Source organism: Ahaetulla prasina, chromosome 2 (genome assembly GCF_028640845.1).
Source record: "Ahaetulla prasina isolate Xishuangbanna chromosome 2, ASM2864084v1, whole genome shotgun sequence".
Lineage (NCBI taxonomy): Eukaryota > Metazoa > Chordata > Lepidosauria > Squamata > Colubridae > Ahaetulla > Ahaetulla prasina.
Window position 1 is genome coordinate 21,639,810 of NC_080540.1, and position 27,803 is coordinate 21,667,612.

Below are 27,803 nucleotides of genomic sequence, written 5' to 3' on the forward strand. Positions count from 1 at the left end.
AATTCGTATGGGGAACAAATTAGGTCCACTAATCTGGGACAAAATGGCTACTTCTGAGGAAGCCTCTCAGAATTCAGCCCAAATTGTGAGGGATTAGCTGCTACCCTGCTGCCTGGAGAGTGGCACAACTGTTGAAACATTTCGGGCAGTACACTTCTGTCTTAATTCTTCAATGATACTGTTGGGACTGTGAAAGGGTGGCAGCGGCTGGATTTTTGGGGTAGGGGAGTCAGTTTCTTAGCTCACTTTTGTCTCTCTGAATGCTCAGCCCACCCCAGAGGCATAGCTGGCATCACAGCATGGCCCATTTCCTCCCTTCACTCGTGATTGCTCAGCCCCCTCATGTTGCCTTTACTCAAGAAGGATGAAGCACCACAGGTTTGAGAGAAGCAGCATTTGGCACGAGCCTCACCACCTGAGCTGCCATCATAGCCAGCCGGATGCCAGCAGGTGACATCCCTCGCTTTAGCCCAATCTTTGGCTCCTTTCTTATGTCCGTCATGGGGATGGAGGGGAGGTTCTAGCCAAGAATTACATTCAAGGACTCGTCTTGCAGGCTGAGATTGGAGAGAGCCCCATAGTCGTGAGCAAAGAAAATACCAGCGGGTCGGACCTCTCCCTATTCCTCCCCCCTCCCCTCCCCATCTTGTAGACATAAAGGTGCGGCTGCATTACCTGGGCAGAATGATTGGAAAACTCAAAGTTCTGGTGGCTGGAATCCCCCCCCTCCCCAGGGAGAAGGGGATCTGGGCTCACCTTACCCTGTTCAGAGACAATTTCATTTACACCTAAAAGTATCAAACGGGCCAGCCTTGAGCACGGCATGGTACTGAACGGCCGCAGGGATGAGCAAAGGGGCCAGAAAGTTAAAAACAGGAACCGATGCGGCATAGAGGTGCCCTGGTAGTCTGTGACAACAGCAGCAGCAGCAGCAACAGCAACAGCAGCATCGTCTTGGCACCAGCTCTTGCATCATGTGAAGGAGGGCCGCCTTGAGGACCCCGCTGGATGCTTCTCCCAGAAAGGAGGAAATCTTGAAAAGGAAGTATTAAAAATCCCGGTGGCGTCATTCCCTTTTTTTTTTTTGAGCGTAACGGTTGGAATGTGCACGTTTTCCCTCCCCTCGGAAGCAGGAAAGGCAAGTTGGGGAAGCCAATCAGCAGAAGGGAATACGAGTCAAAGCTGGCAGTTCATGAGGGATGACCATGTCTCTGGAAACGGCACGCAGGTGAGGTCGGCGAATTCGGAGACCGTGGAATGGGACGGGGTTTCCCCCCTGGTTGGCAGCCGCAAAAGAAAGGCCATGAGGGAGATGAGGAGGGAAGGATGAGAGTCCAGTCCAGGTACCAGTGAACAGGGGCTTCCTGCCTCTTCTACATTATATCCTCTGTGAAGAAGAAAACAGGTGTCAATAAATAAATAAATAAATAATAAATAAATAAATAAATACTTTCTGCGAAATGGCACAGCTGTACAGGGTTCAGTGTATATAAACTGCACAGAGGTGAGGAAAAGTAGGGACCACAAAAACTCTACAACAGGGGTGTCAAACTCAAGCCCGCGGAGCGCTCAGATCTGGTCCGTGGGGCCGCCCTGGAAACAGCAAAGGACTGACCCACGGTGCCTCTGCCAGCAGAAAACGGAGCCCTGGAGGGCCGCTGGCAGAAAGCTAGCAAAACAAACTAAAAACAAAAACAAAAGGAGAAATGTTTCCCCTTTTGCATCTGAGTATGCAAGAAGGCACAGGAAAGGAGAAAGGGAAAGAGGGAAGACAAAGAAGGAAAGATGGGAAGGGAGCAAGGAAGGAAAATGAAGGAAAGAGGGGAAGGAAGGAAGAAAGGAGAATGAAGAGGGAAGGAAAAAAGAAGGGAGGGAGGGAGGGAGGGAGGGAGGAAGGAAGGAAGGAAGGAAGGAAGGAAGGAAGGAAGGAAGGAAGGAAGAAAGATTATGAGAGTGAGGGAGGGTCTGAGGGAAGTCCTGCCTTACTACTTGACCACCACAGGTGCCCCACATGAGTGATGTCAAGCTGGCCACGCCCCCCTGGCCCCCCCAAGGTCAAACACAACCCTGATGCAGCCCTCAATGAAATCGAGTTTGACACCCCTGCTCTACAACAACCTAACCCTAATTGATTCAGGAAATGCTGGTTTCCATACATGGTGGTATGGAACACACACCGTAGTGTGTAAGTTAAAAAAAATTATGCAACGTTTGTGAGGTTTTCCTTCTGGCCATTTTACAAAAGGGAGAGGAAGCTGGAACTATAGTCCTCTCTTGCGTTGAGGTTTTGTTTTCATTGGGCCGCTCAAGTTTTATTATTAGGGGACCTCGGGTTGTTACTCTTTGCGACCCAGCTGAATGTTGGAGAGTAAATTGTGTGGTTTTTCTGCCCACCAGCAGACTAACCCACTCAAAACGAACATGGTAAGAGAGAAGAAGCAAGGCGGGTGATCTTCGGACCTTCCGTCGTGAGCTAAAAACATACTTTTATTCAAGCGGGACTGGCATAATAGTTTGATTTTAAATTGGGGTTTTATTAATATTCTTAAATATTTTAAATTTAATTTTAATTATTAGCCGTTTTTGTAATTTTGATATGTTTTAATTTGTTTTAATTGTACATATTTTGTATTTTATCTCCGGCTGTACACCGCCCTGAGTCCTTCGGGAGAAGGGCGGTATAAAAATTCAAATAATAATAATAATAATAATAATAATAATAATAATAATAATAATAATAATAATAATAATAATAATAATAATAAAATGGGTTGGATGCTGAGAGGGTTTGAAAAAAAAAATCCAGGAAAAAAACACCTCAACACCTGTATGTATCCCCATGGGACAGGCAATTGGGCTGCGACTTGTGGCTGTTGCCGAGGTCTCCATTGTAAGCTCTCGTCCTTCCTGGTCACATGACCCAGAGCAGAGAGTATGCAGCCACTCTATGCTTCTCGCTGTACATGTACATGCACAGTTGCAATATGAGGGGAAAACAGAGATACAGAAGCAACCCAAAAGCATCACTCCTACATCATGCACATGCATGCAACATATATGGACATTCCCTGATAGGACATTGGGATGAATTTCTCTCTCTCTCTCTCTCTCACACACACACACACACAAACACTCACAGAGATGCAATTTATTGCTTCATTACACCGAAGACAATACAGACTCCTACGGCCACTGCTGCCAAAGGAATTGGTAAGACTTCCAGAAGCTATCGTACGCCCGAGTTCATTCTTTCTCTTCTTTTGGATGAAGCTGAAATTAATGATGTTATTCTGTGCTTGCAACCAGATTCATTGACTATGCATGGCCTTGGAGACTGAAGCTCCAATCACAAGGAAAGGGGAAAGTGTCTCTCAGGCCTTGAAAACAGGTCTCTTCCTGCAATCTTCACTGCAGGCTGTGATGCCGCATTCCCCTCCATTCAAACCAAGAGGCTCTCTGCTTCTGAAGCCCTTGATTATAACCTCTCTGAGCAGCTCCCACTCAGATGAGAGAAGAATATAGGTAGTCCTCCACCTACGATGACAACTGACCCCCCACATTTCTGTTGCTAAGCGAGAAGTATGTTAGGCGAATTTTGCCCCATTGAACGGCCTTTCTTGCCATTGTTGTTAGGCAAATCATTGCAGTTGTTGGGTTAGTAAAATGGTTGTTAGACGAATCACATGACTCTGCAATCGTCATAAATATGAGTCGGCCGCCAAGCGTCTGAATTTTGATCCCATGATCATGGGTATGCTGAGAGGGTCATAAGTGTGAAAAGTGGTCATAAGTCGCTTTTTTAGTGATGAAATTTTGGATGGGCCACTAAATGAACTGTTGTAAGTTGAGGATTACCTATACTGCACTGTGCAGAAAATTGGGAAAGGACTGCCTGTGCTCTACTTAATTATTTATAATTATATATATAACATACAGGATGATCTTTGCAACACATTACAAAATCTGTCAATATTGTAAGAGCTGCGGTGGCACAGTGGTTAAGAGTGCAGTATTGCAGGCTACTTCTGCTGACTACCGGCTGATTGCAATTTGGCAGATCAAATCTCACCAGGCTGAAGGTTGACTCAGCCTTTCATCCTTCCGAAATCAGTAAAATGAGGACCCAGATTATTGGGGGCAATAGGCTGATTCTGTAAACCACTTAGAGAGGGCTGTAAAAGCACTATGAAGCAGTATATAAGTACTGTTTATTGCTATTGCTATTGCTATTGTGGGTTGGATTGGCTGGAAGTGCTTTGAATCTTAAGGACCAGGCTGGAGAACATGGGTTTTTATTCCATGGGTACACCATAGGGACCAGAAAGCTATTAAGGTAAAGGTAAAGGTTCCCCTTGCACATATGTGCTAACCAGGTCTGACTCTAGCGTGCGCTGCTCATCTCCGTTTCAAAGCCGAAGATCCAGCGCTATCCGAAGACGTCTCTGTGATCATGTGGCTGGCATGACTAAACACCAAAGGCACACGGAACGCTGTTACCTTCCCACCAAAGGTGGTCCCGATTTTTCTACTTGAATTTTTTACATGCTTTCGAATTGCTAGGTTGGCAGAAGCTGGGACAAGTAACGGGAGCTCACCCCATTACGCGGCACTAGGGATTCAAACCGCTGAACTGCTGACCTTTTGATCGACAAGCTCAGCGTCTTAGCCACTGAGCCCTAGAAGAAAGCTATTGCGAAGCCCTAAAGATCCTCCTTAAGAAATCTAAAAAATGATTGTACTATCCTCATTTGTTTTCCAAGCATCATAACAGAATATTGGAGTAGTTTGGCAAGCAAATGTCCCTCAGCACTCTAGGTGACTCTGTTTGTTTCTTGGCTGGTTTTCTCCTGGCCTCCTAGGAGCCGAGCGAGGGAAAGTGGCAGAGTAGATTTGACACAGAAGAGAAGTGACCAAGATGTTCTATGAGTCCAAGATTCTTAGCCAAAGAGGACAGGGGAACACAGACTCAAGGCTCTTGAGGATAAAATAAATGAAATATTCAGGATTGTTATTGTGAGGTTGCGAGTGCAGGTATGATAATCCTTGATTTATGACCAGAACTGAGCCCAAAGATTATGTTAAGTGTTAAGTGAGACATTTCTTAAGTGAGTTTTTCCCCATTTTACGACCTTTCTTGCCTCAGTTGTTAAGTGAATCATTGCCGTTGATACATTAGCAACCTGGGTGTTAAGTGAACCTGCCTTCCCTATTGCTGTTGCTTGTCAGGTGGTTGCAAAAGGGGATCTTTATGACCTTTTGGACACAGTAATGATCATAACATGAACCAGTTTGCCTAGCATCTGAATTTTGATCACACGATCAGGGGGGATGTTGGAAAGATTGTAACTGTGAAAAATGGTCATAATAAGTCACTTTGTTCAGTGCCGTTGTAACTTTGAACGGTCACTAAATGAACTGTTGTAAGTCGAGGACTGCCTGTGGTGTAGGATATTTTTCTGTAAACATGCCCAAGGAAAGAAACAATGACCAAAACATGACCTCCCCCATATTCTGAAAACATTAGGATGGCCATAATTTTGAGAACTATCTCAGGAAGAAGCATTGGGATTGGGGAATGGCCTCCATGAAGACCCCATTATTGTATTCAGAGACCCAGAATTAGAATAGAATAGAATAGAATAGAATAACAGAGTTGGAAGGGACCTTGGAGGTCTTCTAGTCCAACCCTCTGCTTAGGAAGGAAACTACACCACTTGAGACAAATGGTTATCCAACCTCTTCTTAAAAACTTCCAGTGCTGGAGCATTCACAACTTCTGGAGGCAAGTTGTTCAAGTGATTAATTGTTCTAACTGTCAGGAAATTCCTCCTCCGTTCTAAGTTGCATCTCTCCTTGATTAGTTTCCACCCATTGCTTCTTGTTCTACCCTCAGGTGCTTTGGAGAACAGCTTGACTCCCTCTTCTTTGTGGCAGCCCCTGAGATACTGGAACACTGCTATCATGTCTCCCCTAGTCCTTCTTTTCATCAAACTAGACATACCCAGTTCCCGCAACCGTTCTTCATATGTTTTAGCCTCCAGTCCCCTAATCATCTTTGTTGCTCTTCTCTGCACTCTTGCACAATTGGTTGAATAGAGATTAATGTTCCTATATATATAACGAAACTTTTCCCCCAGAAAGAGGAATGAGGTAGACAAGAGGGCTTGATAAAATAAATGTGTATATTTCCTCTCTGCCCCCCCCAGTCCTCTTCCTCCCCAAAAGGATTTGATCAATGACAACACAACATCCACCTAACACAATTACACACTGGTGTACCAAGACAAGACAGAACTAGAATAGGCCCCTATGAACACAGGCAGTGAACACCAGACGTCAGTGAGGCCACACCAACACAGAGAACTTACCGCAGTGCCAACAAAATCTGTTGAAAATATTAAAAAGAAAGAAAGTTAGGATTGTGGTGCGGGTTGCCCAATTTTCCTACCACTGTCTTGGGTCTAGCGATGGGCCTAGCTTGGGCCTATTCGGGTGACTGCATGCGGATTCTAAATAGGCTAGAAGTGTGCATTGAATGCTGTGTGTAACCTGGAAAGGTAGCCAAAAGGGTAGCATCTTGGATTGTTTGGTGCCAATGATATTCAATCAAATCCTAAACAGGAAAGGGCCCTGGTGGCAGAGTGGTTAGAATGCTGTAGAACAGAATAGAATAATAATGTTATTGTCACTTTGAATGTACACTAATCAACGTACATTAAAATGAAATTTCATTCCATACAGCTCTCAGAAAGGTCACCACCTCCAATATACACTGCATAAACATGACAAAATACATACGTACATACATATCAGATGTGGGTTTCACATACCTTGGCTACTGGTTTGCTTGCTTCTGCACATGCGCAGATCATATTTGATAATGTCCGGGTGAGTGGGCGGAGCCTCCCACCGCTGCTGCTACCGATTCGCCCGAACCGGGGTGAACTGGTAGCAACCCACCACTGATACATACATACACACATATAGTATTGCAGGCTAACTTGCTGCTGACTGCCAGGAGTTCGATCCTGACCGGTTCAAGGTTGTCTCAGCCTTCCATCCTCCCGAAGTCGGTAAAATGAGGACCCAGATCATCGGGGACAATATGCTGACTCTGTAAACTGCTTATAGAGGGCTTAAAGCAGCATGAAGTGGTATATACACTAGTGGCCAAAATTGTGGAAACCTTTTGGAAAAAGTGTATTTTCTAAAACTAGCTAATAACACCACTTTTTTTTTTTTTGAGTAGTACCATATAATTATATATCAATGGAAAAACAATTTAATCAAGAATGTAATGCAATAACTTTTATGAAGGATTTGCTATTAGAATAGCACTTACGGTATAAATAAGAAAAGAGAAACATGTAGAAAAAAACAAGATATACAAAAATTATCAGCATAGAAAAAACGAGATATACAAAAATTATCACTATGTCAGTTAATACTTAGTTGAGTAACCTTTAGCATGAATTACGGCCTTACAACCTCTTCCCATGGAGTGAACCAAGTCTTTTAGTTCTGTAGCTGTTATAATCTGAAACCAAAATTGAATGATTGCTTCCATTAACTGGGTTTTATTTGCTAGGTCGCTTTTGATTAACAAGTTTCTTTAGTTGGCTCCATAGATTTTCAATTGGGTTAAGGTCTGGGCTACTCCCCGGCCATTCCAGCAGTGGAATATGATTATCTTGAAATTCCCCCCAAAAAAGTGGTGTTATTAGCCATCAAACCTCAAAAATACACTTTCCCCAAAAGGTTTCCAGAATTTTGGCCGCTACTGTACTCCCAACTAGATTGTATTGTTTCCCTGTGTCACATAATATATGTGGGTAAAGACATAATTTTGTATTTATTTAGTCATGTTTATGTGGTGTATATTGGAGGTGGTGATCTTTTTGAGAGCTGTATGCAACAGAATTTCATTTTAATGTATGCTGATTAGTGTACATTTAAAGTGACAATAAAGTTAGTCTAAGTCTATGTAAGTCTAAGTGCTACTGCTATTCCTAATTATTCAGAAGCAAGGGCTGTGGTTTTAATGGGATGCATGCACTTCCTCACTTTTGTCATGAAGTGTCTCATTGAGTTTAGTGTTCTCTTAATGTGCTATTAGATGAGGACTGTTTTTCATCTAGAATTTGAGTAGGAGCCCTGAATTGGACCCACCATTCTTTCATTACTCCTTTTACCATTTTGTTCTTCTAAAACTGATGTTTTCTTTTTGTTATGGAGCCCATAAAGCTCTCTCTCTTTCTCTCTCCACCGTCGCTGCCTAAAATCGAATACAGATGGACTAGACAGAATTGCCAGCTCTTCAGTGGGCTGTTTTAGGTGTGAATTTAACAGTAATATAATCTGCAGTAGTGAAGTTTTGCAAAGCATAGGAATAAATCACGGCTGCCAACTAACTGCAGAAGGCAATGGTTGAAAACCTGCCAGCCGACATCAGGCTATTTCAGTTGGGGGGGTGGGGGGGTGGCATTTGTGGAAGTTTCTAAAAAAAGATCAGCAGCAGGGCTTGGACACGAGTTTATCCTTTGGATGGGGACTTACAAGCGCCTTGCTGTTTATTGGCTCTCAGGCACCAACCCTCTGGGTCTCCATCCCTAACCTTTGAACAGAGAGAGCACAAATAGCTCCACTCTGAAAAAGGGTGACAGTATTTGGACCTTGAATTAAAAGTGGGTGGGGTGATGTAGTATATAAAATCATAGGGCAGGACAGGACAGGACAGGATAGGATAGGGAACAGAATAGAACAGAACAGAACAGAATAAGAAAGAATAGAATGGAATAGAATGGAATAGGAATAGGAATGAATAGGAATGAATAGAATAGAATAGAATGGAATGGAATGGAATGGAATGGAATGGAATGGAATGGAATGGAATGGGGATAGGGATAGGGATAGGGATAGGGATAGGATAGGATAGGATAGGATAGGATAGGATAGGATAGGATAGGATAGGATAAACTGGAAGGGACCTTGGAGGCGCTCTAGTCCAGCCCCCTGCTGAGGCAGAAGAACCTATACTATTTCAGATAGGTGACTGTCTAGACCATGGGTGTCAAACTTAATCGCTTCACATGACTAATTGTGACCCATCGCGACATTTTTTGCCTTTGCAGAGCCGGGGTGGGTATGGCCTGTGCATGACGCATCTAGTCCTGGTCTAGATTCTACTTAAAAACATCCAGTGATGGACCGTCCACGATTTCTGGTGGCAAGTTGTTCCAGTGGTTAATTGTCCTCACTGTTAGGAAGTTTCTCTTTAAACATATTGGATAATCAGGGGAATTTTTTCTTCCCTCTGATAAAATATAAGAATCTGGGGTTCTTAAATAGCGGATTTACCTCAGTGTTGAAATCCATTTTTTTTTACTACCGGTTCTGTGGGCGTGGCTTGGTGGGCGTGGCAGGGAAGGATACTGCAAAATCCCCATTCCTTACCCACTCCTGGGGGAAGGATATTGCAAAATCTTCATTCCCAACCCAATCTGGGACTAGCCAGAGGTGGTATTTGCCGGTTCTCAGAACTGCTCAAAATTTCCGCTACCGGTTCTCCAGAACCTGCTGGATTTCACCTCTGATTTACCTGTATTTAAAGAAGCTGTCCTTAAATAACAGCTATTAGCAAGCGGCAAGTAGGAATTGGTTTGTTGTCCTAATCATATCACAATTATGAGTTTACAAAGTGTAAATGTATGGTTAGTACATATGGTTAGCAGTTGCGTAACAATGAATTACTGGTATAGACAGACCTTTGACCTGTAATGGCCCAGATAGACTGCATAGAGAATTTTGTCTGGCTGTCAGTTCCACATATGAATGGAAAGGGGATTTGCTTGTTTTATTTTGTTTTTTTCCTTCCCGTCATCATTTCTTGCTGTTTCAGCATTTGGTTCTTGCTGGCAAGTCTGCCTTTCCTTAATATAAACAGATGGAGCGAACCCGGAGTCCAGGAGATTTATTCTGATTAATTAAATTTCCAATTAGGCACCTTTGGTTCTCTGGCTTTCATCTAAGACTTGGCAGGATTAGGGGAAGAAAGGCAGGGAGTGTCTACATTTCCTCTGGGTGGGGGGAAGTGGGGGAATAGGACTGACCTAATGTCCCCCAGGCAAGCTGCAAATGCTTAATGAGCATTTGAATCTAGACTCGTCTATTCATTATCTAACACTTTTATCTGCTCCTCCAAGTGAGATACAACTTTGAGCACCACAAGAAAAGAAAAGATGTTTCTATTATCCATTCTTTTCAAATCATCAAAACCATCAAAATCATAAATGCATTTTTTTTCCCTTTTCATGAAAGAAGTGTAGAAAGGGTTTCCATCCAATAAATGTAGATACAATATTGGTTTGTTTGTTTTTTTGTTTTTTTGCCCAAGCAAAAAAGTCAATTTACTCATCTCTGCCAGCTCCATCTACTTCACCAACTATTCCTTTATTGTGGGTAGCCGCCCTGAGTCTTCAGAGAAGGGCGGGATATAAATGTAAAAAAAAAAAAAAATCTGATTTGGTTTTTTCACGTGTCCTCTGTAAAATGTCCCTTCATGTTGTTCATGTTTCCAGCAAAGATTTGAAATATCTTTTTCGATTCCAGACAATTTCTCTGGTGAGAAATACCAATGGTACTTTCCCTTTTATTTGTTTGTTTTTGTTTTGTTTACATTTATATCCCGCCCTTCTCCGAAGACTCAGGGCGGCTTACAATGTATAGGGCAATAGTCTCATTCTATCTGTATATTTTTTACAAAGTCAACTTATTGCCCCCCCAACAATCTGGGTCCTCATTTTACCTACCTTATAAAGGATGGAAGGCTGAGTCAACCTTGGGCCGGGCTCGAACCTGCAGTAATTGCAGGCTCTTGTGTTCTAATAACAGGCTTCTCTGCGGCCTGAGCTATCCCGGCCCTTATATCCCGGCCCTTTTAAAGGTAGACCAAAATATAAAATTTAATCCTTTCAATCCTGTGATCTTTTTGTAATCATAGAGTAAGGCATGGGTGAAATGCTACCGGTTCGGACCGGTTCGGCCGAATCGGTAGTGATGGCAGCAGGTGGTTTGGAAAACCGGTAGCAATGGCAGCACAAGGCTCCGCCCACCCACCTGGTTTTAACCAGGAAGTAACTTGTTTTTTACCCTCTGCGCATTCGCAGAAGGGTTTGCGCATGCGCAGAGGGTCCGCGTGTGTGCATGTGACGCGGCATTTGCACTTCCGAACCAGTAGGGAAGGTAAGTAGATTTCACCCCTGGTGTAAGGGATAATTTTGAAACTATCCTAATTCAAAGGAAATCAGAAGCTTCTCCTTTCTATTTTTTTAATCATTTCTTCCTGCACTTTGCCTTCTCTTTCGTTGTCTTATTTATTTCAGTATTAATTTGTGATGGTTTTTTTTTTGCTCTCTCTAAAATTAATTGGTTAGATTTGGATGCTGCCCATAAACTAGAGGCATTAGTTTAATGTTTATTAAATAAACATAATTTATTAATACTAAAAAAAGAAAGAAAAGATGCGCGGGAAATGTGATTTTATCTTACTGGAGAATCCTATAAGATAAAAATCCTTTTAGATAAAATCCTATAAGATGAATCCTTTTACATATCCTATAACAGGGGTCTCCAACCTTGGCAACTTTAAGACTTGTGGACTTCAACTCCCAGAGTTCCTAAACCAGCAAGCTGGGAGTTGAAGTCCACAAGTCTTAAAGTTGCCTGTCCTATAATATAACATCCTAAAATCCTTTTAGATATCCTACAAGATAAAATCCTTTTTGTGAGAGCAGGGATGGTGGGGCAGAAGTTGCTGGGTTTGCCAATACAACCTGGTTGTCAGAATAATTCATTTAGAGTGGGGGAGTGAGAAAGTTTGTGTAATGAACTGGATAGGGTTGTGATACTTAAAATATTGGATTAAAGCCCTAAATGGCTGGGAACCTGATTATCTGCTGAACCAGCCTTTCCTCGTATGAAGATGCACTGTGATTCAGTACAGCAAGGGGAACCTCTTCCGTAGATGCTAATGTTGACAGCAAGGTTAACCCTGCAGAAGGGCCTTCTCTTATCTGGCTTCCAAGCCATAGAAAAATTGTTTTGGTTCCCAGTATTTAGGAGGTCAACTTTGCCATGAAATTAATAGCTTACTAAGAGGCGCTGTGGCTCAGTGACTTAATGATGCTGGAGATGGTCTCGGCTCCAGAGGTTTGAGCCCAAGCACTGAAACAGGGTGAGCTCCTGTTACTCGCCTCAGCTTCTGTCCATCTAAGAGTTTAAAAGCATGTTCTGTGCAAGTAGATAGTTAGATACCACTTTGGCAGGGAGACGAGTTGATACTCTGTGTGGGCAGTCAGATTCCTGACCACTTTGAACCTTCCTGGTGGCAACGCCCACGTGCAAGGCAGCTCCGGGAAGGGAGGGGAGGTCTTGGGTGACACTGCGGGAAGAGCTTCTTGTCTTTTTCTCTGGTGCGAAAGCATCTTGCCCTCCTTTGGCAAAGCTTAGGAAGCACGCAAGCATGTCCTCTAACGGAGCTGGTACCTTGGCAAGCCAAACTACTACTCTGCAATAGCATTGTGGCTTCCTGGCTAGTGCAACAATGCCATAGACTAACAACAACAATAATAGCTCAATCTTTTGTGGCTGATTTTTACTTGAATGTGTATTTCAATTATATTCATTCTGTTTTGTTTTAAACTTTATATTTGCTATTGTCGTAAGCCGCTTAGTGATATGAAACCAAAAAAAAAAGGTGGAGCATAAATGCAATAATAAAGGGAAGTGATATAACCTCCCAATAGTTTCCCTCTCCCTTTTTTTTGCAAACTGAAGATTGGGTGGGCAAAAATGCCATCCAAACTTCAGGAATGAAGGAACCAATGGGAAGGGGCCCCTGGATCCTGAATTGATGTCACCCTCTATTCATGCCTGCTGGAGCCTTATGTGTTTCCCAAAGTAAAATTTGAATATACAGGTAGTCCTCAACTTACAACCACAATTAAGCCCAAAATTTAAGCTAAGTCAGAAATTTGTCAAGTGAGTTTTGCCCCATTTTATGACTTTTCTTGCCACCGTTGTTAAGTGAATCACTGCAGTTGTTAAATTAATAACACAGTTGTTAAGTGAATCTGGCTTCCCCATTAACTTTGCTTGTCAGAAGGTCACAAAAGGGGATTACATGACTCCTGGACCCGGCAACTATCAGAAATGTGAGTCAACTGTCAAGCATTGGAATGTAAAACATGTGATCATGGGGATGCTACAAGGGTTGTAAGTGTGAAAAACAGTCATAAGTCACTTTTGTCACTGATGTAACTTTGAACTGTCACTAAATGAACTGTTGTAAGTCGAGGACTACCTGTACAGAATTCTAACATTATTCCCTACAGTGGTGGGATTCAGCCGGTTCTGTCCGGTTTGGGCGAATCGGTAGTGGCGACTGCAGGAGGCTCCACCTACCCCACCCGGATGTAATGCGCGAGCACTGCGCACGCACGGAAGGCCGTGCTCACGCGCAGTGGCAGCACGTGTGCTCACATTTACAAACCGGTAGGGAAGGTAAGTGAATCCCACCTCTGGTTCCCTAGCATTGGGTTAAATGCCTGTCATTTCAGGCAACTTTCTGAGTCTTTCCATATCCAGACATGCATTTCTGCATTAAATAGGAAGGCACCCTATCGCAGTTACTCCAATATTTGAGATGACGATTGCTGCACCGGGGCCTCAACCGCATGCAGAATGGACCAGGGGGAGCTTTGTCTCTGTGTGTTTGTGTATGCAAAGCAGAGAGCACTCACCTTTGTTCTCTGTTTTGAGCTCTTCGTGAAGCAGGTCGTTCTGCCGGTTGCCGAGGACGAAGGCCAGGAAGGAGAGGATAAGGGCATTCAAGATGCCAATGATGGCTAAGATATAAGCCCAGCGCACAGAGCAGTCGCCCAGTGAGTACTTCCCCGTCTTCTCCCCGCACATGTCCCTGACGGTCTCTGAGTCCCAGCCATCTGGGAATATCATGCAGCCCAGCACCAGGCAGAGAGCTGGACAAAGAAAAGAGGAAGGAAGGCGGGCGGTTAACCAGGCAGTGTTCACATCAGCTGATTGCAGATGGAAGGAAGTCTCAAGCGCCATCCCTAAAAATAAAAACCAAAGCCCTGTGCTTAAAATAGTTCTACCCCTTCTCCCTCCAGCCCTGAAGACATTACCTAGTGAGGTAATAAAACGCCTGCAAGCAAACAACCCATCTCAGAGAGCAGCAACAGAAAACTGATACGAACTGCGGGTTTGCATAGTTCAACCTGTGCTACAAATATTCTCTTCTATTGAGAGAAATTTTTATTCCCCAAGGATTCCATTGTGGACATTCAATGCGTTTTCCAAGCAAATGTGACATGTAGTCAATTCATGTTGTCTTGGTGGTGGTGATGGATATTGCACAATTGTCAAGACTGACTTGAACTTTCACCTATATGCCACTTTGCTCGTAGCTTGACAAAGAACGGGGGGGGGGAGGTGGATTGGAATGCAAGGGTGGGGGGGAATGGCCTCCAAGCATCGTTGGTTCCCACGAGACATTGCTCCCCCACCCTCAAGAACACCCAGAGCAGATGCCACAGCATGATCGGCTGGTTCCCAAAACAAAATGGACAGAAGTGATTGGTGGATGTAATGGACTGGGGAAAGGGGAAGTGAACTATGTGTGTGTGCAGGAAGCCCAGAGCTGGTTTTTGTTGCGGTCTGTCAGCAGCCTACGGAGCTGGCAACAGAGTCGGACAGCAATAAGGCTGAGGTGAGACCAGGGCCATCGGGGAGTGAGGTGCGGACTCCAGAGCCTCCAGAGACTAATAGTAGTGAGGCAGAGGAACAGGAGGAGCCTATTCTTATGCACGCCTGAGAAGAGCTGCCAGAAGGCAAGAGCAGCTCAAGCAAAAAGGATGACTCAGGAGTAGGGCCAAGAGATGATTGGCCCCTCCCTAGTGTTGTGGTCCGTCAGCAGCCTACGGAGCTGGCAACGGAGTTGGACAGCGATGAGGCTGAGGTGAGGCCAGGGCCATTGGGAAGTGAGGTGCGGACTCCAGAGCCTCCAGAGACTGATAGTAGTGAGCAGAGGAATAGGAGGAGCTGTTCCTAATGCACGCATGAGAAGAGCTGCCAAAAGGCAAGAGCAGCTCAAGCAGAGAGGACAACTCGGGAGTAGGGCCAAGAGATGATTGGCCCCACCCATAAGGCTTAAAACAGACCAGCACCGGTGTTTCAGCTTTGCCCGAAAACAACGTTGTAGCTGCATCTTCTGCTTTGTCCTCTGCTTCGTGTACGTCTTTGTTTTTGTAGCTTCTGGACATTTGCCAGGAAGGGCCTTTGGCAGTTTGCCTAATTGGACTAAGGTTTGTGAGATAACTGAAGAATTTGTGTTTGGGAGGTATTTGTTTTACTTTGAGTTGAACGACGCTGGGAATGAAGTAATTCCCAGCTATTCGAATAAAGTTTATTTTTCCACGGACTAAGTTTATTACTACCTACTTGGGCCTGGGTCACAACAGTTTTGCATCTTCTGTGCCAATATGGATTTAACCAGTAAAGTTTATATTCTTGGTAAAATAATGTCCCGGGAGGTTTCTTTTTCTGGATTCGCCAGCTGGACAGCTGACAACGTTTCCCCTTCATCCCAACTGAGTTTCCCTCGACCTATTGGCTTTCAAGATGCTGGAACGTAAGAGAGATCACTCTCAGCCAGCATAACCAACTGGCGCGAAGTCTGGAGAGTTGCAGTGTACCTCATCTGAAGGCCACTTAGCTACCTACCTCCAGCATCACTCCCACGTTTCAAAGTTTGCCTTTTAAAGTGATGAAATTTAAATTCCTTAAAAAGTAATCGTAATAGTTAATTGGCATGGACCAAAGTACCACCAGCCAATCGTACATCTTAAACTTACCAAGGCTGAGAAACACCGTTTTACTTCATTGAAGCTGAGGTGCCACTACCCATTTTACCACGTAACTGGCAATTACTTATGTGCCCTTACACATCACAACCCCCTAGGGAGGACTGGCCATGAGGCTGGCCTCCTCTCCTGCCCCAGGGAAGGAAGGAGAGATGGTTGGTAAAAAAATTTTTGGTAATTTAAAAAAAAAAATTTGTACCCAAACAAACACATAATACATCAGTCATTCCGTGTGTCATCTCAGTATTTCTTCAGTGACTTATTATTATTATTATTTCTCCTCCTATCTTCAATTCTTTCTTAATATTTTCCATTCCTGTTACAACATCACTCCCACAATACAATACTCTTATTATACCATTCTCTTATTTAACTATTAGTATGTTTATCTATATCTCTTTTTTAACCAATGATAAAATTGTCCCCATATCTTAAAATATTTCGTATCCTCTCTTTCTTTAATTATCATAGTTAATCTATTCATCTCTGCACAAACTAGCATTTTTTTAATTACTTCCCCTTCCGAAGGGATTTTCTCTGCTTTCCATCTTTGTGCAAATACTATCCTTGCTGCAGTTATTACATGTATAATCAAATATATATAGTCTTTACTGATTTTCTCTGGAAGGATACCCAACAGGAACAGCTCAGGTTTTAAATCAATATGTTGTTGAATCGTTTCTTCTAACCATGTCTTAATTTTACTCCAATAGTTTCTAGCTTCTGAGCTTGTCTACCACACATGATAATAGGATCCTGGTGTCTGATGGGATTTCCAACATTTAGCTGATTTATCTTTAAACATTTTTGCCATTTTTTCCAGAGGCATATGCTATCTATAAAACATTTTACATTGATGGTTGGTAATTCATTTGGAGGGCAATTGATTGAGGCTCGTTTGTTCTAGTGCACGGGTGTCAAACTCGCCGTGTCATGTCATAACAACATTTTTTGCCTTTGCGGAGCTGGGGTGGGCGTGACCTGCACGTGATGCATCCAGCCTGTGGGCCGCCAGTTTGACACCCCTGAATCTAGTGTAAAAAGGAAACACAACAGAGTCTCCCTTCCTTCCTTCGAGTTTGACAAGAGCTCAGACTCGGCATGAACTGCTTGGTCAGGAACAAAAAGGAAACTGCTAAGGTCAGGCCACCAACAAATCAATTTGACAGCTCCTGGTCAGTATGGTCAATATTTCTTTCTGTCAGGGGGCCTCTGAAGCTCCACTGCTCTCAGGGCTTTGATGGTGGAGCTACCTGGAGTCTCTCCTTTGCCGTAAGTTCCTGTTTTCAATGCGCTGGGAATCAGCCAGTTTGGACTGCTTCACCTAAGCCGATAGCGGAAATCATGGGTGGGCCTTCCCACTCACCCACCCCGGCTCTATACCATTCTATTTAGGCACGTTTTTGAGGCCGGGTGCATGCATGGAAGGCAGGCGCATGCATGAACCGGGTGCATGAGCGCATGAAGTGAGACCGCGCACACGGGGTGAACCAGTAGTAACATAATGTGAAACCCACCACTGCTGGAAACTCAGCACCTCCAGCTGCAGCCCTTTGATGCTGACTTGGGAATGAAAATCCCAATAATGATTTTCCTATGGATGGAGGGCGTGTGTGTGTGTGTGTGTGTGTGTGTGTGTGTGTGTGTGAAAAAGAGAGGGGGGAGGGAGGGAGGGAGGGAGGAGGAGAGAGGTGGGAGAGGGATATTTCTTATTTCTTATGCCAGTAGAAGAGAAATGCCGCAATGAAACCCATAAATGGTGCTCCATGGAGAAAGGGGGCTGTCATAAAGATCCTTGAAATTTTCACTTTGGGGGTATCAATGGGAATATTGATCTCGTGGCGGACTTGGCATTCCACAAGACTGATATTCTCTTATCAACATCACAAAAAGTAAGAAGGAACAGGTTTTACTGATTCAGTCTCTCTGACAATCATAGCAAAATTAACCCTGGACAGGCAGAACTCAGTGTCCAGATGGGCGCACAAGGTCCCACAGCAGTTCTACCAGATCAAGAAACTTTTAACTCCTTCTCTCTCTTGGTTCCATCCTTCAGCATCTCCCTAGGAGAGACAGTAAATTATAATGCCTTCAGTGACAGTGACAGAGTATCTAAATGTGAAAAATGGTCAGAAATCACTTTTTTCAGTGCCGTTGTAACTTTGAACAGTCACTAAAGAAATAGTGGTAAGTCAAGGATTACCTGCATTACTTTACAGGCTGCATAACTAAGCAGTGGAACCAAATCCAAATTCACAGCCCTCAGTGCCAATCCTAGTGAACCTCAGATTAAACAAAATTCACTGTTAGGCGATTTGTCTATTGCATTTTACCTGAGCTTCTCATAGTTATCATGTCTCGAATAATTTTTCACAGTTCATTAGACTAGTAACTTCTGACTTCTCAACATAAACAAAGTTCAAACAAAAGAAGATAAACTTCAGGTTCCCCCAATCTAAGCCACCTATAGCCGTGATGGTGAATTTATGGCACACGTGTCACAGGTGGCGCTCATAGCCATATCAGTGGGCACGCGAGCTCAGCTCTGGTGCGCATGCGCGCACCAGACAACTGATTTTCAGGCCTTCTGGGCCCATCAGAAGTAGGGAAACAGGCTGTTTCTTGCCTCCAGAAGGCCTCGAGGGGTGGTGGGGAAGGCCCATTTTTATCTCTCACCTGGCTCCAGAGCCTTTCTAGGAGTCTGGGGAGGGCAAAAACAGCCTTCCCCACATCCCCCCAGATTTCCTCCGGAGGCTGAAAATGGCCCGTTTGCCAACTTCTGGTCCTACCATTTCTGGCACCAAGAGGACCTCCGCGGGGGGGGGGGGGGAGGCCATTTTTGTCCTCCCCAGACTCCTAGAGAGGCTCTGGAGGCTGGTGAGAGAGAAAAATTGGCCTACTGGGCTATCATGTGCCAGGAGCAGGGGGGAGTGGGGGGATCACGTGTGCATGCGTAGGGGTGGGACACATAGAATTATGGGTGTGGGCACGCACGCACGTGAAACCCCCCCCACCCTCCTTCTGGCAAGCGATGGCAAAAAGGTTAGCCATCACCGATCTATAGCCTTCCTTTTTAAATAAGTAGATAAGTAAAACCTGCCTGCTTCAATATCTTGCATGAGGAAATCCTGTCTGATGAAAGGAACACAATCACTTAATACAAAGTGGATGTTGTCCTACAGTCTTTGGCTTCCTCTCTTACCTTCTTCACTTGTCTTTTTTATATCTTGTATTGTACAATATATATTAGCCCATTTTCCTTGATCATACTGTAGTCTAATATTCACACCAACATGACTTTAGTTAAACCACTGCCTGATGGCTAGATTCCTTGTGGCTCTAGCCCTAAGATTTGGAATCTATCAAAGAATTTAGACCTATAAATGGTACACACAGTAGGATAAGGTAAAATGCAGAGTACAAAACACTTAAAAGATGACCTCATATCCTGCCTCGCTGAGGCATTCAAAATACTATATGCACAAATGGAAGGGTTTGCCTCTAGAATGAACAATTTTCAGGACCTTGGACAGTTCAGCCCACAAAATTACAGGCTCGGTTCTCCCTGTAAGTAAGAACTGCTGCTCTTCAGCATCTGTCCTTAGACAACCAAAACTGGCTAGCTGACCAAGAGGTCCCTTTAGAAGCTCATCTAACAGAATAATAGAGTGGGAAGGGACTTTAGAGGTCTTCTAGTCCAATACCCTGCTCAAGCAGGAGACCCTATACCAGGGTGTCAAACTCTATTTCATTCATCAGGGTTGTGTTTGACCTGGGGGGCATGGGGGCGTGGCAAGGATGGGTGTGACCAGCTGGACTTCCCTCATGTTGAGGGCCCCTATGGTGGCCTGAGCACTCTGCCGGCGAAAACGGGCTGCCGAGCTCCGGTTTCAGCTGCAACCCTCTGCCAGCGAAAACGGAGCTCGCAAGGCCACATGTGGCACACCCAAGATCCATTTTCACTGGCCAAGGCATCGCGGGCCAGTCCTTCGCAGTTTCCAGGGCAATCCTGCGGAACATATCCGGCCGCCAGGCCTTGAGTTTGACACCACTGCCCTATACAATTTCAGACAAATGATTGTCCAATCTCTCCTTAAAAAATGTCCATTTGTTGGAGCAGCCACAATTCCTGGAGGCAAGTCGTTCCACTGATTAAATGCTCTCATTATCAGGAAATTTCTCCATAGCTCCAAGTTGGATCTCTCCTTGATAAATTCGCATCTATTGCTTCTTATCTTGGCCTCTGGTGCTTTATCCATCTCCTGTTCTCTAAACTTAAAGAGCCCATGAACCATAGAGGCTTGGGAAAATCATTTGATTTTTAGCTGCCATTTAATGAAAGTGCTACATCTTAAAGGAAGGCAGGGCAGATAAAGAGGCAGTGAGGACTTAAAGTTGGGGTTAATTTACTTAAACTCCTCATCATGGTTTTACTAACCTTCCCAGCCAGGAGATTATACCAATTCATACTTGATTTACAGTAATGGATCATCCACAGTTGCTGCTAAGCAACAACCGAGTTTGACATGTGTCTGTTCTGGTTTTGGTTTTTTGGTGTGTGTTTTCTGGGTTTTTTTCAAAGATAAAGTGACTTTTGAGCAACCTGGTCAAGTTTTCAGAACGTTTTTACCTGTGATATAAATTCCTAAGCCTTGTTTTCTACTTTCCCCTTTTTATCTTTCACATATATGGAATTTGCATAACCTTAATTTGTTTAGTTTAGTAATAGTTTAGAAACAACTATTTGATTCTAAATAGTTGTATAATAACAAAATTTATTTTTATAATTCGATGTTTGCTTTTTGTTGGTTGCAAATTATTTTAGGTTCGTATCGCTATTACAATTATCTAAACTGTCCAAGAATCTGTCGATCCAGTTCTACAGAGGAATTATTGTCATCTGCACCTCTATAATTGTCTGGTTTGGTTCTGCAACCCAACAAGACAGACACAGACTTCAGAGGATAATTAGAACTACAGAAAAAACAGTTGCTACCAACCTGCCTTCCATTGAGGACCTGTATACTGCATGAATCAAAAAGAGGGCTGTGAAAATATTTACAGACCCCTCGCATCCTGGACATAAACTGTTTCAATTCCTACCCTCAAAACAATGCTATAGAGCACTGCACATCAGAACAACTAGACACAAGAACAGTTTTCCCCCCGAATGCCATCACTCTGCTAAACAAATAATTCCCTCAACACTGTCAAACTATTTACTAAATCTGCACTACTATTAATCTTCTCATCATTCCCACCACCCATCTCCTTCCACTTATGACTGTATGACTGTAACTTTGTTGCTTGTATCCTTACGATTTATATAGATATTGTTTCCTGATTGCTTATTTGTACCCTATGACTATCATTAACTGTTGTACCTTAGAATTCTTGATGAAGGTATCTTTTCTTTTATGTACACTGAGAGCCTATGCACCCAGACAAATTCCTTGTATGTCCAATCACACTTGGCCAATAAAAAAAATTCTATTCTATTCTAAAAAAGGTTAATCCTGTGTCAGTAAAGAATGCTGGGTAAAGATTTTTGAACCATTATGTTTGTGCTGTAATACTTTGCTTTTAACATCTTTAGTTTGATTTCTTGATGATTCCACTTGGAGTACTGTAGTATCTCTCCATGCCTCCTTTGTCCCTCCTATGTGCATCATTTTTGTGCTTTTTTGTGTTCCTTCTCAAGCTTGGTTCTCAATAGTTGGGGTGTGAGCGTGTGTGGAAAAAATAGTCAAATTCCCTGAGAGTTTATGGCCAGCAAGCTGGCCTGAAAAACACATTCACAGTTTCCTGAAGTAAGAGGTGAGAGTGAGCATGCAAAACAGAAAAACAATGTTCCATCCTGAGAGAGTCAATTTAATCAAGTGGTTAAGGCACCAGGCTACTCAACAGGAGACTATGAGTTCAAGTTCCACCTTAGCCATGAAAGCCAGCCTGGTGACTTTGGGTCAGTCACTCTCTCTCAGTCCAACACACCTCACAGGGTTGTTGTCAAGGGGAAAATAGGAGGAGGGAAGGGTAAGGAGCCACGGTGGCACAGTGGTTAGAGTGCAGTACCGCAGGCTACTTCTGCTGACTGCCGGCTGCCTGCAATTTGGCAGTTCAAATTTCACCAGGCTCAAGGTTGACTCAGCCTTCCATCCTTTCCAAGGTGGGTAAAATGAGGACCCAGATTGTTGAGGGCAACAGGCTGACTCTGTAAACCGCTTAAGAGAGGGCTGGAAAGTACTGTGAAGTGGTATATATAAGTGCTATTGCTATTGGCTAGGTTCCCTGCCTTGAGTTATTTGTAAAAATAATAAAGGTGAGTGTGGAAAGGTTAGCTCTCCAAAACAGAGAAAGGCATCTAGAGAGACTGGAAAAAAAGAAGGGGGCCTACACTTTAAATTTCTCTGGCGCACCCTCCCCCCCACTTTACACATCCTCCTCTCCAGCTTCTTCAAGGAGCACACGGATGATTAAAAAATCACCATCAACCACAGAAGCTGGCACAATGGCCATTAATCAATATCCGGGAAGAGAGATCTGTGGCTGGGTCCTTATGTGCATTATTACCAAGTTATTATTTTTAATCAAAGCTAAAGCTATTTAAAACATTCATCAGGGAAAATTACAAGTTATTCTTGTCCTTTCTTGTTCCTCCATTCTGAGACCCCATCCTGTGCCGAGCAAGCAAGGGATTGACTTCTACTCTGCTTCTGCACAGTGCCTAGAAAAAAATTAGGTGCCACAGATTAATAAGACTTAAAATAGTTGGTGTTGCTTATAAAAAACAACAACCCCACTACGGCGTTATCAACCCCTCTTTTTATTTTAGGAAAAGGGAGCGTTTTAAGAAAATAATGAAATAAAATGGCAGAACCTTGTTCTTCTGTTAAAGTCTTTCCTAAAGAGACAGAGGCATAGGAAGCAAGCAAGACCCAATTGGAGTTATTGCAATATACTCCTCTGTATGGGGCTGCTGCTGAAGACCACCTAAAATCTTCAGTTGACCCAGAATGCGGCAGCATGAGTAGTTATGGGTACAGCTCATTACATCTAGGTGGCATCATTACATCACAAGTTGCATTGACTCTCAACAGGCGCAAGATCCAATCTGGGTCGGTCACCAGGACCAGAGTTTTAGTCTTCCAAGCATTTGGACTCGTGCTGGAGCCCATCTTCAGGGAACTTCCCGGTGACTGACCCAGATTGAATCCTGTAACATTATCCTGGGACACATATATTCGCCTTCATTCGTGACTCTCAACAGGTTTCTGAGTGCAATGAAGACGCTGGTTTGAAGATGCTAAGGGGCCAGGTGGATCAGCTAACTCCAAGGGTTTCTGCCCATTCCATCGCTTTTGGCAGGGTGGAATTGCTCTAGATCCCCTCCATTGAACTGTGTCATCTGGTGGGACCGAGGAGAGCTACTTTTTCTGTTGCGGCTCCTACTCTAAGCAACACCTCCCCACCCACTCCCATCTGAGGTACCTTATCCTCTTGGCTTTTCAGAAGGCCATTAAGCGTTGGCTCTTTCCCCAGGTTTTAGCGGCCAGCGTAGACCTTAGAGTAGCCTAACACCGTATGTTGTGCCTGCTCTATGAATTGTTACGCGTTCTTTGCATTGGTTCGCTTTCATTTTGTTTCGTTAGGAAGACTCTTTTTGTACTGTTTTTGTAAATTGGTTGTTGGCTACCCAAAGTTATGTATTTAAGACGGGCGGTTAAACAAACAAACCAATAAATCTGAGACTAAAAGCTTCAAGGACCTGCTGGTTCTCTCTCTCTCTCTCTCTCTCTCTCCCCCTCCCTCCCTCTCTCCTTCTCCTCTCCTCTCCTTCTGCGAAAAAGGAAATTTGAAGTAAAGGTTGGAGCTCTCTGCAGGAGGGTTCCCTCCACTTAACAGCTGGCTTGAGGCAAAACACCTTCTTGCTCATCAAAGGGTTTTTATTGATGTTGGTTCTCTGAGAAGAAAACATCAGCAAAAGGGCAAACGAGGAAGGATTTTCATCCCTTCTTCCTCTCTTGTGCTGCCTGGTCCCCCTTAGCTCCTTCTCCCTTCTGCAAGTGCCTCCAACCTCTCCCCCCTCCCTCCAAAACCCCCACCCGCCTCATGCCTTTCAATGTTCTACTCTGCTCCTGAAGCTGCCAAAAGAAAAGGGGGGGGAAAAAGTCAACCTATGTGTATTGAATTTTTCTAATCTGTCGAGATGGTGTTCTGAGGCTCCCTCTTTGCCAGTATTTGGAATGATTAATGATAGGAAGGAGGGAAAAGGGAAGGCATGGTGGGCAGAAACGTGCTTCCATCTCTGTCTGTCTGTTTCTCTCAAGCACACATAATATTGTCCTACAATCAACCCTCCCCCCCCCTTTTTTTTTTTACTCTAGCACAGTAAAATACCTAATTAGAATGGTAATCGTCTGGATAGCAGGCTTCCAATGTATGAAGGGCTGTCACAGAAAAGAGAGGGACAATCTGACTAGGTGGCTCAGTGGCTCAGACACTGAGCTTGTCAATCGGAAAGGTCGGCAGTTCGGTGGTTCAAATCCCTAGTACAGGTCTCCTGGGTGAGTAGGGGGTTGGATTAGATGACCTCCAAGGTCCCTTCCAACTCTGATACTTTTCATTCAGTAATGGTGGCCATTTGCTGTTGTTAGAATCAGCCACTAGCAAGAGATGGGGGGCTGGGAGCAGTAGTGGAATTCATTTTTTTTTACTACTGGTTCTGTGGGTGTGTCTTGGTGGTCATGTGACCGGGTGGGTGTGGCTTGGTGGTCATGTGACTGGGTGGGCATGGCCAACTTGATGTCACTCATCTGGCCTCTCCTTGCCCCTCCCCTCCCAGCCAGTCCTCGCCTTGGGAGGCTCTCCAGATGTTACCAGCTCACAACTTCCAGCCACCTCAGATAATACAACTAATGTCGAACATTGCTAGGATACACACCATTTTGATCTACTCCTAGTGTCGTTTTGGTTCCTTGCACATGGCAGGTGGCTAGATAAATGTTTTAAACAAATGAAAATAAGCCTCTCACCAGCTGAAGGAACCGAGAGCAGCCAACACTCTAAGCAGCAGCTACCCTTCTAAATTTTTTGTTTTTTAAATTAAATTTTAAAACATACTTCTCAGAATGTATTGGGAGGGAAGAAAGGTACAACCAGTCCTCGACTTACAACAGTTCATTTAGGGACCGTTTGATGTTACAATGGCCACTGAAAACAATGACTTATGACCATTTTTCACAGTTACGACCGTTCCAGCATCCCCATAGTCCCCATGATCAAATCCAGACACTTGACAAATGATTCATAGTCATGATGGTTGCAGTGTCCCCGGGGTCATGGGATCACTTTCTGCGACCTTCTGACAAGCCAAGTCGGTGGGGAATCCAGACTTGTTTAACAACCGTGTTGCTAACTTGACAACTGACGTGATTCGCTGAACAGCTGTGGCAAGAAAGGTTGGAAAACGGGGCAATATTCAGTGAACCACTGCCTTGCTTAGCAACAGAAATTTTGGGCTCGATTGTGGTTGTACTTTGAGGACTACCTGTGCTTCCGATGACCCTTGCGATTCTCGCCTGACCTACTCAGCGGCCAACCCGATTGGTTTGCGCCAATTACCCGACCTTCGGACCTTTCGCCGTGAGCTGAAAACATATTTGTTTATTCAAGCGGGACTGGCTTAAATTTTTAAATTTTTAATTCCAAACAATTTTAAATCGGGGTTATTATTTATAAATTTTAAGGGTTTTAAATTTGATTGTTTTAATTCCGGCCATTTATGAATTATGTTCGTTTTAAGTTCTTGTTTTAATTGTATATTGTGCTGTTTTTTATGACTTGGCTGTGTACCGCCCTGAGTCCTTTGGGAGAAGGGCGGTATAAAAATTTAAATAAATAAATAAATAAATAAACCTGCCCTGGGGAATTCTGGGAGTTGAAGTCCACAAGGCCTTAAAATGGCTGGTGTTAAACAGCCCATTTGTCATTTTGCCAAGAGCAATTCTGATCTCGATTGGTTTGCGCCAATTACCCGACCTTCGGACCTTTCGCCGTGAGCTGAAAACATATTTGTTTATTCAAGCGGGACTGGCTTAAATTTTAAATCGGGTTATTATTTATAAATTTTAAGGGTTTTAAATTTGATTGTTTTAATTCCGGCCATTTATGAATTATGTTCGTTTTAAGTTCTTGTTTTAATTCCGGCCATTTATGAATTATGTTCGTTTTAAGTTCTTGTTTTAATTCCGGCCATTTATGAATTATGTTCGTTTTAAGTCTCATTCGTCATCTTCAGGCTTCAGCTTCGTGCTTCTGGGAGCAAAATATATATATATATATTACTGCAGATCAGCATGGCTGGCTCTACTCCTGCAAAACATTTTCCTCCTCCTCATCTCCTCAAAAAAAAAAAGCCATCCGAACTAGCAACTGTTGATGCTGCTGGGGAAAGAGAGCCTGGAAATTCAGAAGCAGGCAACTCTTCCGTAACCTTTGCTTGGCCTGACGATGGTGGTGACTAGCCAGTTCTTCCTTTGGCGCTTCCAATGGACCGGAAAGAAGGTTTGGGTCAGTGAAACGAGACACTTCACAGGCAGACGGCCTTTTAATCCTTTTCTCCATGGCAACGGCATGCAGGCAGCAGAACCATTGCAACATGGTACATCCTCTCCCCCTGCAAGAGATCATTGCTCTCAAACCCGCTGGCTTCAGCTCATGGATGGCCCCAACAGTGGAAATGTTAGCCAGCTGCTTATAAATGAAAACATAAGGAAGGCCAGGCCAAGCCTCCACTGACTTTTTAAATCCTGCTCACTGTTTTCCCATGAAGCAAAGCTGAAATTGCTTCCAAAATGTTTCTTTTCTTTTCTTTTTTTTCCTTTTTGCCTTGCTTCTTTCCTGGAAGAAAGGATCATTTTTGCAGCATATACACTGAATTTTATTTACCATTTCCTCCTGCAGTGCCCAGGGAAGGTGCATGGTGGTGGAGCCAAAGCCCTACTCCTTGCTTGCGTAAGAGCAAAGACAAAGAAGATTTTTAGAGAGAGGTAGAAAAACAAGGAGCAGAAATTGCAGTCACGCTGCTAATGGGCAAAGAAGTGCAATATTTCAGACCTTGAAATGAGCTGTTCTGAATAGTATGATTGCAAAACAAGCCTTTTTGAATTTGGAACAGAGGTCACTTGAAGTCTCCTGTTGATGGCTCTTAAGGGGCAGCTCAACTCCTAACTTTTTTTCAAACCTGTTGAAAAAAATTCTCTTTTTTTCCCCTTTCTCTAAAAAAAAAAATAAAAAAAAATTCTCTTTTCTTTCCAATTTCTTGCAAAATTTCACAGCCTGCAAATATGTAGATTTCAGGAGACTGTATTCACTTCACTCTTTGAAGGTTCCTGCCCTTGGAACATTATTATTATTGTTGTTGTTGTTGTTGTTGTTGTTTTATTTATTAAACATGAAACTCATTCAACTGAACATTTAAAAATGTATCATAAATACCACTGACTGGTGCTAATGGTTGATACAGGTTGCTGCCAGCGTCCTAGGTATCAACCAAGTATCTTCTTAAAATATACAATGTTCTGAGAAGCGCAGTTTTTTGCAGTTCCGCTGGTGTTATTGCAGGAAGCTGCAATTTCTTGATGTGTCTTGTAAAATTCTTGGACATGGTACCAAGTGCCCTGATAATGGGTATCACTGTTATATATTTCATCCATAGCTGTGTAGTTTCAATGGCCAGGTCGCGATATTTCATGATTTTTTTCCAGTTTTTTTCCCTTCAACTCTGGCATCTCCTGGTACAGCGATATCAATAAATTGTACGCTTTGGCCCTCGACAACCGTGATATCTGCTGTGTTGTGTTCCAA

At 43.6% G+C, this 27,803-nt stretch overlaps 1 protein-coding gene across 1 annotated transcript in view; it reads right to left on the reverse strand.

Annotated features, from left to right (window-relative positions):
* Window positions 1–806: 806 nt before the first annotated feature.
* LHFPL4 (LHFPL tetraspan subfamily member 4) overlaps window positions 807–27,803 on the reverse strand; it is a 73,083-nt gene continuing 46,086 nt past the window's right edge. Inside the window, exons 2-3 of the mRNA XM_058174258.1 lie at window positions 13,800–14,036; window positions 807–1,387 (exon numbers count right to left, since the gene is read on the reverse strand). Coding sequence (XP_058030241.1) covers window positions 1,374–1,387; window positions 13,800–14,036 — 251 coding nt within the window. The 3' untranslated portion in view covers window positions 807–1,373. The remainder of the gene's footprint in view (window positions 1,388–13,799; window positions 14,037–27,803) is intronic.